This window comes from Galleria mellonella, unplaced genomic scaffold (assembly GCF_026898425.1).
Source record: "Galleria mellonella isolate WM207_F2 unplaced genomic scaffold, CSIRO_AGI_GalMel_v1 utg1914, whole genome shotgun sequence".
Lineage (NCBI taxonomy): Eukaryota > Metazoa > Arthropoda > Insecta > Lepidoptera > Pyralidae > Galleria > Galleria mellonella.
In genome coordinates, this window is record NW_026442030.1 from 62553 (window position 1) to 81809 (window position 19257).

The 19257-nt window shown below is 29.4% G+C and overlaps 3 protein-coding genes across 3 annotated transcripts in view; 1 reads left to right on the forward strand and 2 right to left on the reverse strand.

Annotated features, from left to right (window-relative positions):
• LOC113518819 (NADP-dependent malic enzyme) overlaps positions 1 to 8189 on the reverse strand; it is a 30239-nt gene extending 22050 nt beyond the window's left edge. The window contains exons 1-2 of the mRNA XM_026903818.3: positions 8017 to 8189; positions 634 to 808 (exon numbers count right to left, since the gene is read on the reverse strand). Of these exons, the coding sequence (XP_026759619.2) occupies positions 634 to 808; positions 8017 to 8045 (204 nt within the window). The 5' untranslated portion in view covers positions 8046 to 8189. The remainder of the gene's footprint in view (positions 1 to 633; positions 809 to 8016) is intronic.
• A 477-nt stretch (positions 8190 to 8666) lies between these two features.
• Positions 8667 to 17635, forward strand: LOC113518822 (probable mitochondrial glutathione transporter SLC25A40). The gene is made up of 9 exons (XM_026903820.2): positions 8667 to 8868; positions 8952 to 9109; positions 9208 to 9370; positions 9487 to 9609; positions 9919 to 10017; positions 10936 to 11042; positions 11722 to 11803; positions 12135 to 12342; positions 16285 to 17635. The coding sequence occupies exons 1-9, from the start codon at positions 8778 to 8780 to the stop codon at positions 16328 to 16330; spliced, it is 1077 nt and encodes a 358-aa protein (XP_026759621.1). The 5' UTR covers positions 8667 to 8777; the 3' UTR covers positions 16331 to 17635.
• A 380-nt stretch (positions 17636 to 18015) lies between these two features.
• Positions 18016 to 18562, reverse strand: LOC113518947 (U6 snRNA-associated Sm-like protein LSm8). Its single transcript, XM_026903983.3, has 2 exons — positions 18452 to 18562; positions 18016 to 18366 (listed from the first exon to the last, which is right to left on the reverse strand). The coding sequence occupies exon 2, from the start codon at positions 18349 to 18351 to the stop codon at positions 18061 to 18063; it is 291 nt and encodes a 96-aa protein (XP_026759784.1). The 5' UTR covers positions 18352 to 18366; positions 18452 to 18562; the 3' UTR covers positions 18016 to 18060.
• Between the last annotated feature and the right edge of the window lie 695 nt (positions 18563 to 19257).

The following is a 19257-nucleotide window of genomic DNA, read 5'->3' on the forward strand; positions in this document are numbered from 1 at the left end:
GAATAATTGATGTAATAACTTGTCGTAGAATAATGATTTTGGATATATATATATATATATATATATATATATATATATATATATATATATATATATATATATATATTTAATCTTTGTCAGATCCGTCAGTATTCTACGACTATGACGATTTGTACTTCATTTGTAAATCAATATCTGTAAAAACAATGATCTGGCAAATAAATCTACCTATCTATCTAATATCATCTACGTTAATATAGATCTATACCTAAACTTTATATAAACATGTCTAAAATAACTAAATCTATTTTAATGAAATCTTGTTAATGTATATTGTCTACTCCAACTTGAGAAATAGGATAATTTTCATCTCAATAAGAAAAAAATGTACCCGGAAGGTGGCGATAGGAGGCAAAACAATAAATAGCAGGTCAGCTAATAGTTGCCTACTATAAATTTCCATAACGACACGTCTCTAGGTCGATTACGTAGGTAATGAAAAAAATGTTACAAAGATCCCATTTGTATATAACAAACAGATATCACGCATCATTACTACATAAATTCGTGACATTCTGACCCACTAACTCTACTACTACAATGTTCCTTGTTATTTGACGTACAAAGTATATAACTGGTTATATGATTACTCACCTTGTTCAATCTAGGATCCCTGAGATGATCGATGCCTCTAACCACGTTCGGGCACACAATATTACCGGTGACCTCGTGGTACTCCCGACATTGCAGATTGGGGTTCTCGAGGAACGGACATTTGGTGAGCGCGAACGCTAACGCCCTGTTCGGGACTATTACGTTCGTGCAACATCTATCAACAACAATATAAGGGTGTTTTTAACCGACATCACATAATTAAAGATTACAACAAAACAGACTACTTCAGTAGTACTTTCAAGTAGGTTTATCCTTTTATATAAAAAAAGAATAATTTTCCAAATCGATCATACTGACGGAGTTATAAGGTAACATGTATAAAAGAATACAACCGAATTGAGAACATTCTCCTTTTTGAAGTCGGTTAAAAAGGAGGAGATTTTATTCGATTCTATTTTATGTTTGTTACCTCTAAACTCGGTCATTTATAAATCGATTTGGAAAATTCTTTCCTTTATCTGAAAGGTCATTTTTAGATTGATCCCATAGTTTTATCAAAATTGGTTGTGTACGAGTAGTTTAGTACACAACCAATTGTATACTAAACCACTATTGAAATCGGTTTTTTTTTTTATAGAACACAATCTTAAATTGTAAAATGAACTCCTAAAATCTGTTTTGCATTGAACACCACAAATTAATTTTTATTTGTACTAATATTGGACATTAGCAGTTTCAGGAAAGTATCTTATGGTCACGTCAATTATTCGTTTGTTTACATTTACATTACATTCTAGTAAAACAGACTATAGGTGTCTTTGTTCTTTCCGCACTGTTCCTTTACACAGAGAGAGATTTCCCCATGCATTTGCCGACATTTTTTTAGTAGGCTATACAAGAACATTCGACTGCCGCAAGTAGTCTGTGGTCTTTCCTTGAGACTACTTATATAAAACCATGAAAATAACTTCTTCACAACATATTTATCAGGTTTTCGTATAACTTAACATTAGTATTGTTTCGTATTTACAATGAGAAGTACCTCCTCATGAATTTTCTTTACGATCCACAGTACAATTGTTTTTAAGAGAATAAAAAAAGAACGAGTCTATACTGATGAAGTCACGACAAACGACTTATCTTAAAAAAAAGTTTGAATAGAAAATAAAAAAAGGTCGATAAATTAACCCTCTTATTCATAAAAACTAAAACCTTGTACAAGTTTAACTATTACACTGTTTTGTCACTTTCTTTCAAATTTGAAATTTAGTGTAAAAGAAAGAGCCAAAACAGTTCAATAGCTAAAATATGTTTATCAGGCGTTTGACGGTTTTATGAATAAGCTCTACTTGCGTACATAAAATGTACGCAAATAGAGCCGCAAATATATACAGCGAATAATTAATTATAGTACTCTTATAAGTACATGCCAGATTCATTGTTAACATACCGCAACTTCAATACGTATCTTGATTATGGCAGATGTGACTGCATTAAATGACGAGATATGTAAGAATATAGTTGAATTATTCGTAACGTTCTGAAAATTTGGCTTGAGACACTAGGTATTTCGTGACTGTTAAATATTTATTACGCTTGTCCTTCGTGCATTTGGCAGGGCTTACGGGAGGTGTGATTTTACGTCGAGACTATACCTATCACTTGTTATTATGATATCACGATTCTGATGCATAATTTTTATATAAGTACATGCTTATTAACACTTAAGCATTTAATTATTTACATAAAAATAAACATGAAGATATTTAAATATTTATTTTACGTATAAAAACAAAATACCATCTATTTTATCTATCTAAAATACAAAGTATATTATGTTGTTACGTTTATTAGCATACACTTTACGTCACGCATATACGTTTCACGACAGATTAAATAATAGCTCTGAACGGGAGGCATTCCTCCCAACTATATACATCACATACATGTTTACATCTTATATATACAATAAAATTGTAACTAGATAATGTCTGTACATGGAAGATATTTAAAAATATAAGAAAAATCAATATGAGGGATCTTAATAAGAATAATAGACCAATAGAAGCCAAAACAATATTTTTTACAAATTTTGTCTGTCTACATGTTTGTTCAAGCATCACACAAAACTATTGCACTAGATTGGATATGGTTTTCACAGTTATGTTTATAAAAGTCTGACCTAAAATCTGGTATAACACTTTATCTTAATACGCCATTTAGAACTGTATGAAGTAGCGGGCAAAAATATATAAATTTTATTTTTATTTTTTTTGTTTGTATATAATTTGTCAGTTTGTCTCTTTCTTAGCGTTTTACTTAAAAACGACTCAACTTATATGATGAAATTTTCACTGAATAGGCTCAAGATATAGACTACAAAAAAAATATAGAAGTATGTAAAAATGGCACAACGCAAACGAAATTGTGAGCACAGCTGATTTAATATAGAAGTGTGTGAAATTCATATGCACTTCTTGCACGTACTTCACGCTATGTAGTAAGTCTCTTACAGGGTATAGACAGTGAATTGAATCCTAAATTAAAACATTTTAACCTTTTTTCCATTTACAATTCAATGTATTATTCTTAGCTATTATTTCGTCACCTTCAGATGGCGGATTTATTTTTTGCAATATTACTTTGCGAGTACACCACGGCCCAAAATGCATGATGCGAGACAATTTTATTGTTTTTATTCGGTTGTTATTGTTGTCCTAATATAAAAAGTGATATTCATTTATTTTTATCAATCTTACGAGTCTATTATCAACTACCTATCACTCTGCCAATTTCATGAGACTAACCTTGAAACTCGTGAAAAGTAAATAGTCATACAAACTCAATGTGACTTTTAAAATATTCGTAGGGATTACCTATATAATTTACAATATATTTAAATTTCGCAGATATAGATGCATAAAGATATGAAAACTGCACAGCTACATCAAGTTTACAATGGAAATCAATATTGGCGAAAGATAATACACAATGCAGTGTCAAGTATTCCGTAATAACGTAACCTTGTGTGTTCAACATAGCATTATACGATCAGAAAACAACTGAAATAAAATACTTCGAACACAACTATAGCACACATAGATATTTCACCACATTAACAAATACTTTAAAAGAGAGTGATTAAAACAATAAGAATTATTAAGAGGGCTGCTGTTTGTCATTTTCACAGAGGTGTATGCAAATTTTATAGTGGTGCTAATTAGCGTCATCTCCAGGTTTCATTTTTGGCATGCTTTGTACCGTATCTACTTTTTTAACCGACTCCAAAAAAGAAGATCAAATTCGCTTGTATTTTTTATGTTTGTTATCTCATAACACTGTCATTTATAAACCGATTTGATTTCTTAATCTGAAAGGATATACTTTTAGATTAGTTCCATAGAAATTTTATCAAAATCGGTTCAGTGGTTTAGTTTGATGAAATCAAAGGAACTAGTTTGGTCAGGCTTGAAATATTTGAGGAACAAAATCTTAAATTATTTGTTTTATTATAAAATTATAACCGTAACAGCGTAACCTTGTATGTTCAACATTACCTGTCACTACAGAGTAACATACAAGTAGATACTCGTTGGTAGCATCATTTAACATTTACCGTGACCAGTCATTCCATTTTCAATTTTACGACTACAATGTTATGTCATTAACTACTTTTAGCATGGCGTACGGATCATACGAAACGAGGAATCTCAATTTAGTCCGTTGTACGTATATCGCCGTCACTCGCTAGTTAGCACACGTATACGTGATATAATAACTTATTATATTTGTTATTAGCTGCTCTCGTGACTGACAAAAATCGGTCAAATCGTTATACCAAGAAAATATTTTATATGAGTGTATCGAATTACAACAAAACAATTTTTTTTTTCTTAAAATCCTTGAATTATAGATGAATGTTGGGTACTCTTTTACAAAAATTACTAAACACATTTGAATGAAAGTACACGAATCAGTACGCTACGGGATCCAATTTATATAATAATAAGAAAAAAATTATAAATATGTAACAAGCGCGCCAAATATTAAACTTGTAGATGACGCTAAGTTTCTATAGCATTTGCATTCACTTTTATCCATTTGTCAATTTGGCAAACATGCTAGTGTTTGTGATCTTATTTAATCTTATTGATCGCGCCATCCCTTTTAAATTATTTAACAATAAGATGAAATGTATACATGAAATAAATGTCTGTGTATTCTATCTATTATATCTTGTTGTGGTCTGGGTGTATATCGTATCTTCTTTAAAAAATCGTTGGATTAAATTGAACACAAATAATTCAAGCAAGAAACAATTTTTTTTTTAATGTTATTAATTTTTTTCACTTTTTTCTATTCGAATCTTAAAGTAATGAATGAATAGTGTCTGTGTTAAAGTAAAAACCTAGTACATACCTACACAATATTTGCTAATTCTGTACGCTTCTAATATTTTAAGGTACATTCAAGGCGTCGTTGCCAACTCTCTCTCAATGGTACAGCCTATAAATAGCTAACATTGCATTATTTTTGCTAAAGATCTTTAACAATATACTCAACTATTTATTTAAAACATATATTATTGACCTGCCTTAAAGGCCTGCACATGCAATAGACATTTCGTCAAAAAAATCCTTGTACCTGTAGAAATCTTATTGTAGCAAAAAATTTTTGCGATTTTATTGAAACTCGATAAATTATAGGTATGAGGATATTATGAGAAGGAGAAGGAGGAGATATTATAAGGATTGAAAAAGGATTCAAAACAGAAGCAGCAGGAAGCAGGCTATAATTTTCTATCGAGTGCGAAACTAATCGAAAACACCCAAAGATAAATCGATATATGTAACTGTATTGAAAAATAAGGATTGATATCTAACATGCCATTGCATCTTAGAAATATAAGACAGCTTTCACAATGTTCCAGTCTTCACAGCCATAGACCGCCGAATCAGATTAAATAATATAATTGATAGTCGAAATGTATGGAAAAGGAACCTACGCACATTGTGTATTAAGAGAAAATGCATCTCAATAACTTAGTTAAACCTAATAGCTTATGCGTTTTTATGAAGCACATCACAATCACTTGTTGGTTTTGAAATAAGGAGTCATAATTTATTTTTTTATTCTTTTTTATTAGTTTTCATGAAATAAGCTTGAAAGGCTATAGAAAACACAGATGTAGACTTAAATAAATATCGCGACATGTAATTTGCATTAATTTTTTTTTGCCTTAAGCAGAATCGAAAGAGCCTACTTAGATGCTATTTAAATTCGAAATTCGTTTATGTAATTTACGCCGAACAGGTACCTTAAACCAGTACCACAAAAAACCGGGGGGGAAAGGAATTGTAATAATGAGGATCTAACAGTTCCTTTGCTAGCAATGTCATCAGGTCGACCTCCACGCGGTTCCCCCTGGAAACCATCATGGTAAATTCTTACAGAATTCGTCGCAATGGGCTTACTGACCTGCTTTCACACTCATCTAGCACCTCTCACTGGTTCCCCGGCAGCGTATATCAATAGCACAAGCGGGGTTACCATTCCATTTTCATCCATTAAAAAAAAAGTACCACAAAAAACCATTTTCAAAGGTGAACACATCAATAAATGCTGAGTAATTTCGTAGAAACTCTACAAGAAAGGAATTTTCTATCAATAAATATTTATTTTTATTACACTTCTATGAGAAGTAGATTCTCAAATCGTCTAAATTATACCAACACTTCTTTTTTCAAACGATAGTTTTTCTTTCTGTATTGGACCATATATATTTTGTAATTAGATTTGCTATTTATTGCAAAGTAAAGTCTACTTATATTATTACAGTATAAATAGGTAGTTTAGAAGTCAACACTTATATTGATATAAATTATATTAATGGATAAATCATGAATATAATATAAGATATAAAATATAATGCTTTATATCAAGAAGCTATAGTTATGTCACACCTTCCGACATAAGTCAATCATGACACTCCTAAATGCATCCTAAAGACTATCTGTTAAAAAACACTAAGTTTAAAAATCAATTGTTTGTAATATTTTAAAAAATGTAAGAAGAAATCATTCTATGAAAATTGTTTACCAACACCAATAGATCCACTGTTAAATTATCATTTTAAAATTAATCTCATTTTAAAATAATAATTTTTATATCTTATATTATTAATTTTAATCATGAATAATATAAGACTTATCACACAGACATATATCCACAATCAAAATAATAAGTGTTATTATAAATATATTACCAGTCATAAATAATAATAAAAAATCTTAGATATGATTATTGATAAAATTATTGTAAAAAAAAAAAGTATGTATCCATAATATGATCATAAATCAATGAATAAATAAATAAGACTATGTAAAAACCATTTGTACATATTCAGGTAAAGTTTGGACTGAGGACTCATACTAAATTACTTATACAGAATGGCTTAGCATACAAAATACTATGGATACTTAATTATAGAAAAAATAAACAAATATCTATACAAATAACAAACAGTTTATTTATTTATCTATCTATGTGCACATGCCAAGTCTTGTGTTGCATATTATAAACACTTGGCATTACAACTACCAGTTTGGCTCCTACTATTATTTAAAATATTTTAATGTTATGAAAAGGAAAATTTTGAAAAACTATATATTAAAGGATACCAATCAATAATTATTTATGAAATTTCTGCTGTCATTAATCCCACAAATGCAAAATTTTACACAAAGACTCTTGTGATGCTGACTTTTATAAAGAAAGATTTTCTGGAAGTCCCCATAAGAAAAGTGAGACACAAATTACACAGATAAAAGAACTGTAGTCCCATTCCAGATATTTAAAAACGTTACTAAAAGTGCCTAATGTTATTAAAAAAGTATAATACAGTACATTGTAAAAACTAAAAAATCTAAACTAAATAATAGCTATATAAAACAAAGCAACTTATAAATAACCATGTTTAATAGACGCATAAGATTTTTCCATTCCTAAAACGACGCAAATTAAAAATAAATAGGCTAAACATCCTTCGCTCTGTTAATACAGCGCGTCACGACAATAAGACTAAACTGCTGAAAAGTAATGATAATAATACTTTTACACGAAAATTCTTAAAATTATGAGTGACCTTGAATTGTACAGGTCAGCTGTGAGGCTTCCTAGAATTTTTTCATTGAAAACGAGATCAAATTGGTACCTACTTCGACATGTACCATCAACGTTTCGACAAAAGTAGTAGTAGTTCTAATCTATCCCTGTATAAACTTCTGTGCTATCTAAAGAATTAAGAATGTCAACGAGTAAAATATTCAATTCATTATTAAAATAGCCCAAAATTTTAAAGATCATACAAAAAAAACAGCTGTCAAGTTATGTAAACTACAAAAATAAATAAACGGTACTTACAACAATGACCTAGGAACTGTAGAAAACATTTCAAAAAAATATTTTCATCAATAATATCAGACCAATTAAACACACGATATTTTCGCGTAATAATATTTGAATTTAAATATCTTCAATCTTTATAGTAACGCCCTCCATCCAGATGGCAGTGATGTGACTGATGAATGATGGATCATGAGTCAGAGCACAGATCAATTACAATTCAGTGATACCAACCGTACAATGTAAATCATTTCAAACTAAATTTAAATAATGGTATTCGTACACGATTAATTAATTATTTTTAATATTCTGTTCTTATGACAAAGAAATGATTACTATCAAGTCTGTCAAACTAAGTAGTTGGACAGACATTAAAGTTAATGTATATCGTTTGCCCGAAAATCCGATAACATTTATCTCACCAGCCAAGGTTAGCTACGAAAAATAATAGCTTTACACAGGAAAGAACTTTGATCTATACATCTCATAAAGATCCAACAAGCAAACATTGAAGTAACTATACGAATTGCTATTATTAAAAATAGAAATAGTTGAAGACAACTATACTCTATGATTTTTTATTTTATCTTTGACACCTTTGACAGTTTTTTTTTTGACAAATTATCTTTTTCAGCCTGTTCCAAACGGAACAAAGTACTAAAAAAAAAAAAAAAAAAGAAAACAATTGTTGAGACATATGACTATGAGCGGTTTTAACCGTAGTATATAGTTTTTAAATAAATTATCTATTAATTTAGTGTTAGAAATTATCAGATACCATGATCCGAGAAGATGATCCTCAGTTTCGAATAACTCCATTTCAGCAAATGGCATCGGCTTGCAGTGGTGCCCTCATAACATCTCTATTCAGTAAGTTGAGTAAGGTTACATTATATTGCAGGTATTGTTTTTTTTTCCTATAATGTTTAAAATTAATGGTTATAAATGTGCAGTGACTCCGCTGGATGTGGTAAAAATTAGACTACAGGCTCAACAAAAAGCTCTACTTTCAAATAAGTGTTATTTGTATTGCAATGGACTAATGGAACACTTATGTCCTTGTGGAGAAACGGCGTGGATACCAAGACGAGTACATTTTAATGGCACTATGGTTAGTCTCTTATTAAAATTCATAATGAAGTTAGATATAGTAAGTTACATAAATATTTTGTTTAAATAAGTATCTATCATCCATTTTTATTTTTACAGGATGCATTTTACAAAATAGCTAAGATCGAAGGAGTGCCAGCTCTATGGTCTGGTTTAAGTCCAACTCTTATATTAGCTCTTCCCTGTACAGTTATATACTTCGTATCTTATGAACAACTTCGATATAAAATGAAAACTGTATATAACAGTTACTCTGGTGACAGTAAGTAGTTACAAGTTATTTATTAGTTAACATTTATTATTTTCTTTGAATATTTTTATTTTTAGCTTATTTAGAAAACAATCTGACTAGCCTTAAAAATATATTTATTTTTCTAGCAACACAACCCTTATGGATACCACTGATAGCAGGAGCAACAGCCAGGACAACTGCAGTTACAATAGTTAGTCCTTTGGAGCTAATAAGAACTAAAATGCAATCAAAGAGATTATCATATTCAGGTAGTGCTCTAAATTTTACATGAGTAACATAGCAATTATCTACCATATTATATTTCTATGTATATATGCAGGATTGATACAGGTCAATTTATATGATAAATTGATCTGTTTCGATATATCAAATTAGGTTTTTTCAAACCAGATCATCTTTGCTTATATTCTTTCTATCATCAGCTGGTATACAATGCTATTATATGTTATCTGTATGTTCAATAGTATATTTGAAAATATAATAAATAAATAAAATAAAATATTTTTTTTTATTTTATTTATTATGTATTATTATACTGTTTACCTTTGGCTTTACAGAAATCAGCTCTGCATTACACCAAGTCATTAAATATGAAGGTTTTAAAGGATTGTTCCGTGGTTTAGGATCAACACTTCTAAGAGATGTCCCTTTTTCAGGTAATTATTTGATATTTCTATAAGAACTTATGTAGATTACAAACAATAAATTATTGCAATTTCTTTGTACTGTTAAAATATTTTTACATATATATTTATCCTTAGTATGTATGGTAGACTTAGCTGAGTAATTTCTTTGGTGTAGGCAGCCTCAAACTACCTGAGGCTATAGGAAGAATTGCAATGTCTAGACATAGCAAAAAGACTATCCTTATTGCAAGTTTGTATGGATGGCTCTTACATATGTAATGCAGATATAAAATAATCCTTTATATCTTAAATGGACTTTTCTTATGCTATTTAATACTATACTACTTTGATGGTCGATCAGTGTTAACTGTCCATATGTTGCTCGTCTTCTGTCTATACCTGAGTGTACAATGCCAGCATTAGTGCAATGGTGGATACATTTATTTATTTAATTCTTATTTGTACTAAAAATAAAAAAATATAAAATGACAATTAAAAAATTCAAGTGTAATACAGTAGCATAAAATATAGATTAAAATATATACATAAAGATACAAAAAGTATCCCTATAGCAATCTCTTATAGACAACTTTTGATTAAAGTAGAATAAATAGAAGATTACGTTGCTTTGCATAATAAGATACCAAGTTTGATTTCCGGTCTGACTAATTTAGGAAACAAACTCTCTGAATTCTCTCAGATCTGGGTGTTCTCACAAACATTCATCGCTTGGTTCCTCATGACACAGGATATCATAACTTGAGAACCAGGCGATTGGTATGATTATGTGTCATTTAGTATTCTTATTGTGAATATAATCACAAACCTAACAGGCATTTGCGTTCATGTCGTGTAGGCCCGTGCTCCCCGCGTTGTTATTTGGGTAATGCTTTAATTCAGCAATAGATGTAAAAACTTTTTTTTTTCATTGTATTGTATAATTTATAGGTATTTATTGGACAACATTCGAAACGACAAAGAGAACATTCAGTAGACCTGATTCAGAAAAAAATTCATTTGTATTTAATTTCTTCTGTGGATCTGTTGCTGGCAGTGTAAGTGATTATTATTATACATAATTATGAATATTACCTGCTATTCAAACTTACTTCAAGTCTTAGAATTAGCCTCAGCTATTATGTACACTATACTGTCCATCCATTATTTTATATGTGACCCATTTGCTAAATATTCTTGACATTTATTTGTTCAATGAAAACATATTAAACAAATGAATTTAATTCATAATCAATACAAAACTTTATATATATATATATATATATATATATATATATATATATATATATATATATATATATATATATATATATATGAAAGAAATATTGCTATTTCTAATACGAACTTGTTTTGCTTTTAAATCCTGTAATTTTATTGCGAGTTATTTATGCGAACATTTGTACAAGGTCAAAAAATATGTGTAGTGTAGAAATATTTAAAGGTAAATCCCCTTCAGCTTGCCATTGCCGCGTTTAAAACTACAACCATTATTTAGTTTCATCATGTTTATTATCTCTGCTATCGCTTCGAGTTCCAATAGTAACAGCAATCTAGAGATAAAATTGGTAAACAATGTGAGTCATTTATAATTTAGTATCACGAGAAACTATTATACAAGAAATATCTGCCGACATAAATCTTATCACAAAACATTAGCAGCCTGTATGAATTTATCACAAACATAGTAATGTGTGAATTTGTGTTTTATATTTTTAGATCGCCGCCTTAGTAACTTTACCATTTGATGTTATAAAAACACATCAACAAATTGAATTGGGAGAAAAAGAGATTTACACAGGTATGATTTTTTTTCTTATTTCGTATTATTGTTACAGTAGAATTTTTGAAAAACGTACATATCTGTCTCTAAAAATTTTACTTTAACAACACTAACATTAATAAAATACACAAAATATGTGTGCATAGTTTTGCACACATATTATAAGGTATTTTCAAGCTACTTCAGAAAAAGATGAGATTTTAAATCAGTTGTGTTTAATGTACACAAAAACCTCAAAAATAGTGCATAAAAAATACTACATAAGGTATCAGCACTTAGTTAATTGATAAATCCTCTACTCATAGGTATACATAGGTTTTTCTATTATTCTAATAGTATTTTTTTTTAGATGGCAAAGTTCAACAAAGAGCCTCGAATATGAAAAATATTGCTAGAAACATATACCGAATTCATGGATTTAGAGGTCTATTTACTGGATTATTGCCGAGAATATGTAAAGTAGCACCAGCATGTGCTATAATGATTGCAACTTTCGAATATGGAAAGCAATTCTTTCAAAAATATAATACACAACAGTATAAAGAAAAAATGCAAAGGTAAAGAATTTTATCATTCCTATTTTTTTTTTTATTTAATTTTATTTGTATTGCGTGTTAATTTTTTTTTTTTTTTTTACTTTATACCTATATTTCAGACAAGGAATTGAAATAGAGATAATTAAAAGTGATAAATAACTTGATAAAATTTTAATCTCACAAAGGTATTCATTATACACTATATTAATTAAATTATCATTTCTCAAACTAATTTAAATCTTATATAGATGTCTACCACGTTTATAAGTTGTTAGGTGATTACTGTGGTTTCACCCGCGCGGAATTCCTTATCTCTCGTTCTCGTAGAAACTCTTTTTGTTTTCGGGAAATTCTTTTTAATGATATCCTTTTTTTCTTTTTATTAGTCTTAATAGTCTATACGCTTGAATAACTTGGAAATCATAATGGGCTTTTTGAGCGCTGTACTTTCTGTTACCGTGCCCCCGCTGTTTGGTTCTAATCTGCAATTTGATATTACTTAATAGTACTTTTTTAATATTTCGTTTTGGGATTTGGGAAATACTAAACGTTATAATTCGTCGTTAATACGTAACTTAGAATTAAAATGATTCTAAAATCCACTCACAAACCTAAATATTAAAAATAAGGTTATCTTTATATACTTAACAAAATTCCACTGATCACACATTCTATTTTACTTAAGTATTGTAGTGTTGAAATGACGATTCATTATTTCAGTCATACATCAACATCATTTATTGCTGAACATAAATATCCTCCATAATGTGCCACAAGGAGCAATCATGAGTCTGCATTTATCGACTTCTGCGTCACGATCGACAGGTCATCGTAGCACTAAATGGTGGGCCGCCCTAAACTGCTTTTGCCTTTATAATATCATCACTTCGAATGCATCTTCTTAAATAGCTCTTTTGAAATTGTAGCATGATACAATATCATGCAATTTTGCCTTTACAATATTTTATGATATAGTATGTAATTTTATTAAGATACATTTAGATAAATTTTTGTGCATGTCCAGATATTGTAACGGCAAACAAAAAGCGTCTGCATACAATTGCATACATTTTGCTTTAAAATTTTATTGTAATGGTAAAATCGTACAATATTATACCACAATGTGGTAAATTATAAAAGTGCCCATTTGGTTAAAAAATCTACTTCTATCGGAGCAAGTTGTCATATTCGTAATTTGTGTCTGAATAGCATATTCAAATTCTTTTTATTTTTGTAACTACATATGTATGTACAATATTATACATATATATTCACATTAATAGTTTCGTACCTCCAGTCAAACTGTTGATAATTACTCTTCTCCATTCAAAGAGATAGCCCTTAACAATAAGGCAGCCAGTTGTTTTCTTAATGTAATATTTTCTTGATCGTAAGTTTACTATTGTAATCTTAAAGAGGTAACAATAAAGAGTATCTATCTTCGAGTATTATAACCAACCCATTGCTACTTCAATTTGCTTATCCATTGATTCTTCTATGAATATTTTGTTTATTATCTTTAGTAGAAGGTAAATTAGCTCTCATCACTAGCAATATTACCAGTCAGGTTGACCTCCATGTAAACCGCTACTTCATCGTCTATCGTCACTCATTGGTAGCCTACCAGCATACCAATAGAGCAGGCGTGTTACCATTCTATTATCACCGTATTAAAAATTTCAGGCAAGTCAGAAAACTACTAACAGGAAAATCGCGGACCCAGTAGAAATATACCATATATTATAATATTAGTAAACAAATTAAATGTGTCCATTGTTTTGTATTGTTTATATTATTATTGTCAATACTGATTACTAGAATACTAGGATTTCAATTATTGTAAAGAAAATTGACGATCTATTAACACAAATACCTAATAGTAACGTTATCTAATGCAGCTACTTTATCATAACTTATAAACGGGGCATGACAATCTGCAACATACATATTGTTTTTCATAAAATTTACAACTCAAATTGTTCTTGAAACATGTATTATAGTTTAAGAAATGATGGATTAGATTTAGGTGCCTACAGCCTTGGCCAAAAGTATTATCCACACTAAAAATCCTTAGAAATTTCTTATTTACTGACCTGTACCGGATCTATTGTCGCATAGTACACGTCTAAAGGTTAAAATGAGCCAACCAAAACAACGCAGCATGTCATAAAACTATAAACACAATAGAGGTGACTTATTTCTATTATATTATATTCTATATTATTCTAGGGAAATTTTTAGTTTACTACGATTCATCATAGTGTGAAGAACTGTTGATAAATTATTGTAAATTGGTTGTTGTTTTACGGGAGGCAGTTCATAAAAAAAAAAAAAAAAACTAGAAAAATGCCGTGAATTAAGTAACGAAGAACGATAAAAAGTCCACATGTCTGAAGAAGGCAAAAATAAAAGAGAAATTGCCAAGATTATGAAATGCCCTCATAGTATTGTAAGATTATTTTAAATCGGTACAAGATGACCACAAGACTTAAAAACTTAAAATGCAGTGGAAGGAAAAACAATCACATCTGCAAGAGAAGTCGAGACTGTTAATGCGAACTTTTTTGAAAAATCGTAAGAAACCATCTTCTGAATTGGCTGCTGAACTAAGCGAGGCGCTGCGAAAACAGATTTCTGCTAAAAGAAAGCTCCAGAATGCTGGGCTCAAGGGTTGTAAGGCAATGAAGCAGCCATGATTGTCTGAGAAGAACATGAAATTATGTTTGCATTAGTATTTAGAACATTAATATTATACAGAGGAAAATTGGGCAATATCATTTGGTCGGATGAATCCAATTTTGAGTTGTGTCATTTAAACGATTAAACATTAATTAAAGACGTTTGTGATATATTGAAGTTTAATAGTTCAATAATAGACGTATTTTCAGAAATCTTATTATTTTATAAAATTTCAGATATTTAGTATTGCAGGTGCCACCTATGTGAGACGCAGAGTTGGCGAAGAATTCATAACGGAATGTATGATGCCGACTGTAAAACTTGGTGGAGGCAGTGTTCTGGTCTGGGACTGCATGTCTGCTTCAGAAATTGGAAAAATGGTCGTATGTGAAGGCCGAATGGATTCGAAAAAATATATCGATGTGCTAAAACAGCGCTGGAACCCTCATTGGATACGATGTTCCGTGATACATATATAGATGCATATGTTTCCAACAGGACAACACCCCATAAATCCAGAACCTCTACAAGTTGGTTTGAGAAAAATAATATAAAGCTTCTAAGTTGACATCCTCTGTCATCGGATCTTAACTCTATCGAACCATTATGGTCAATTTTAAAGCACAAGATAAAGGAACATTCAATTACTTCCAAAGAAACTTTAAAGAATTTTTTGATACAGGAATGGAATGCCATAACTCCAGAAGAATTAAAAATTTTATTTCCTCTTTATCCAAAAGAATGAAAGCTGTAATTAAAACTAAAGGTTATATGAAATATTAATGAAATTTTAGCATTCAAGTTATTTTGAGTACATAGTTTTTTTCCCTTTCCATACTGTAAGTAATTATCTGGGGTGGCAAATACTTTTGGCCAAGGCAATATATAGTTTTGGTTGGTGTTCATAAATTGTACAAGGAGACTGTGACATTACGACTGTGTGTTAGAAGCAACATCTTTAGTTACATGATGTTACCTAAATAATAAAATATTAAATTTACCAACTCAAAATTTGATTTACTTATTACCTTTTTAAGTTAATATAATATGATATAATTTGTAATTCGTTTTTATTTATGAAAACCACAGCTTATTAAAAATTATGAACTGTATTAACAAGAATAACAATAATTTATAGATTTTAATCTTATTCTTTCCATATTTTGGTCTAAGATATCTTTAGTCTATTAATTATAATTAAAATATTACTTGTTAATAGTATTAGTTATCTCAGTATTTGTTCCAGTCTTGAATGGTTATTAATTTTTTATTTCTTTTTTTCAGGTCACAAGAAATTGTTTTCATCAATAAGTCTAGTGGCTACTCCTAGAATTAAAGAATAAAATATACATTTACACTTAGTAAACGGAGAAAAAAATCGAATAAAACACTGACTAATTTTACTAGCAATAGTATTTTATGTGATATAACAGTATCAGTTGGAACTATTTGTGCAGAAAACATCCATCTCTCATATCATTATAGATAGATGTCTACTGGGATCAATTAAACTAGCTGTTTTCTATATAAATAGCCTCAATTTATACTTAGTTTAGTTATTAGATACTTATGTTTGACTGTGAATAGTAGAAAAGAACATAAACAGTAAAAGGTTGTGCCTGGCACATCCTATCTGCTTTGTAGCACTATGCATAATGCACATTTTGTATTGTGTATAGTTTTCTCATATACATTATAGTGCAGAGAGCTATGATATCCACTTTTACTGATTCATTTCATTTTCATCAATCATATATTGTTATGCCAAATTTTATTGTAGTAATACATGACTCCTTGTTAAGTAGATATAGTTATAACCATTTCCCCAAAATATATGTTGCAAAGAACATGTTATGCATTTTGATGTATAAGGATCAATCTGGTTGATAAAATTGTATAAATGCTAAAAGTTAATTTTTTAGACCATTTATGAAAATTACAAAAGTATTACAGGATTCTGTAGAAATGTGTGGTTAAATTTACTATGCTTGATACAAATACGTCATCCGCAATACTATGTTTTTCATTCAATTTGTCAGTATAAAATATGACCCACCAATTTTATTTATAATCATCTAATCAAAGTATGACAGTTATAATTGTATATTTTTTATGTAATGGTTAATTCATCTAAACTACTTTTAATAATTAATTTGAATATGTTAATATTTTTAGTAATATTCTAAATGTGAAAACGAGTGCTGCTTTAACAGATCAACCAATCTTCAATTAAATTTGGTATTTAACATAAGGATGGAAAGGACATAAAACTATCTTTCTATTATATCAAAAGCACAGCTAGCCATATAATAATATAAATAAGTTTTGGTTTTATTAATATTTCATGGAAGATGTTACATTATTTACAATTAATATTAAGCTGACACTACCAGCAAACAATATTATAAATCATTTAATACATCTCAACCAAAAAAAAAAAATATAATAAGGTGTCATAAGATATTGTATTGTTATTGATTTTAACTTTAGCTTTATCAATTATAGAATAATATTGTTGAAATTAGAATAGTTTTATTTTTAGTACTATGTAAAAGCATTTAAATTGCTTTTGTATTTCCTCTATATGAATCTAATTTATATATGCTTAGAAACAATATAATTGTTGACATAATAACATCTTTTATTTATTGAAATAAGAAATTTGTATTGTCAACCACTACAGATATCCTATCTACTAGAGGGAGACTAAGTCGTCTGCATATACACCTGTTGTATTAATTTTTCTACTGCCAAGCAGCTGTGAAATGTATTGAGTTAAAATATACAGTAACAAGAAAATCACTCAACATGGAGCCACAACATTTTAACTCTTAAAAATGCCAAGAATGCCTGCATGTATATCCTGATACTATTGGTGTCATAGCATATTTTATTATGCCCATAGTGATGTTAGCCTATTATTTAATATTAATATGGTAGCCTGTTAACTATTTCAAATTGTATAAAAGGGTGCTCAAGTGTAAATTTTGTATTTTCTAATAAAAAAAGACTATATTAAAAACATACTCTATTTATTATTAGGTACTTATGAAATAAATATCAATGTACAATAGGTCCTAAAGGCTCAGCTTTAATGTTGCCGAGATCGAGTCTGCTATCTATTGATTCATCTATTTGACCTACAACTGCTATATTATCTCCTCTAATTATGTGAAGTCCTAGTACCACTTGTGCCACTCCAGTTGATGAAGAAAACACTCTCTCGTGTGATTCGTCCAAAATAATGTTAATTGTTTGATCAAATCCCTTTAATGTACCGATGAAGTTTCGGCCATCTGAGGTTATCACTGAAACAGTTTGGTTCACATAATTTTCTAGTCCTGAAGCCATTTCTCCACAATGTTTCTACGATAATAATAATATACTCATTAACTTTCTATAAAAGTAATAAAATAGGTATTATTATTTTCAAATTGGTGTTTTAACTTACACAGATTTGCAAGCGTCACCACAGATTAGAGAAACTATGTCAGAAGCGTCACATTTGTCGGTATTGTATTGTGTGTAAACACAGAGTACTTTTTTAAGATTTAACTGTTTGACAGTTTGAATTTTGTGATGTACTTATTCATAAATGAGTTTAAACAGAAACGGGTTAATAAAAATGCTTAATATTGTAGTTCTCTTTTATCATGTCTTCATCGGTAGGAAAACATAATGACTATCCTGACAGAATAGTAAAAACATAAGACAATATAAAATCAGTATAAAAATATAAAAGACGGAATATGATGACCAGTAATATAAAAAGCGTATTATGATGGTCAGTAATACGCCACAGATTAAAAAAAAATCTGTAAACGTAAAAATTTGAATATTTAGGTCAATAGTAAACGATTAGATGAATAAAATTAAGTAAGCATCTTTGCCGTTGGTAAAAAATAGAAGTAATAGAAAACATAAGAACACACTTGTTGCAACACGCATTTTGCAAATCGAATCGAGTCCACTGTATATTTAGTATATTATTTTTCTATGGTAAAAATAAAAACTGAAAAGAAAGATTTAAACTATATCTGTGGCTCAGAGCAGAAACTGTCTATGCTATGCTTACCTAAAGGTATAATGACATCTGTCATGTTTATGTCACTAATCAATATTAAAATAGCATTTCGTCACTCTGAATAAAATAACATTTCTTAAATGTAACATGAATTTTATGTAACTTATTGATGTCGATATTTTTAATAGATACATTTTATAAATAGGCACAACACATTGGATGTTTGTTTATTT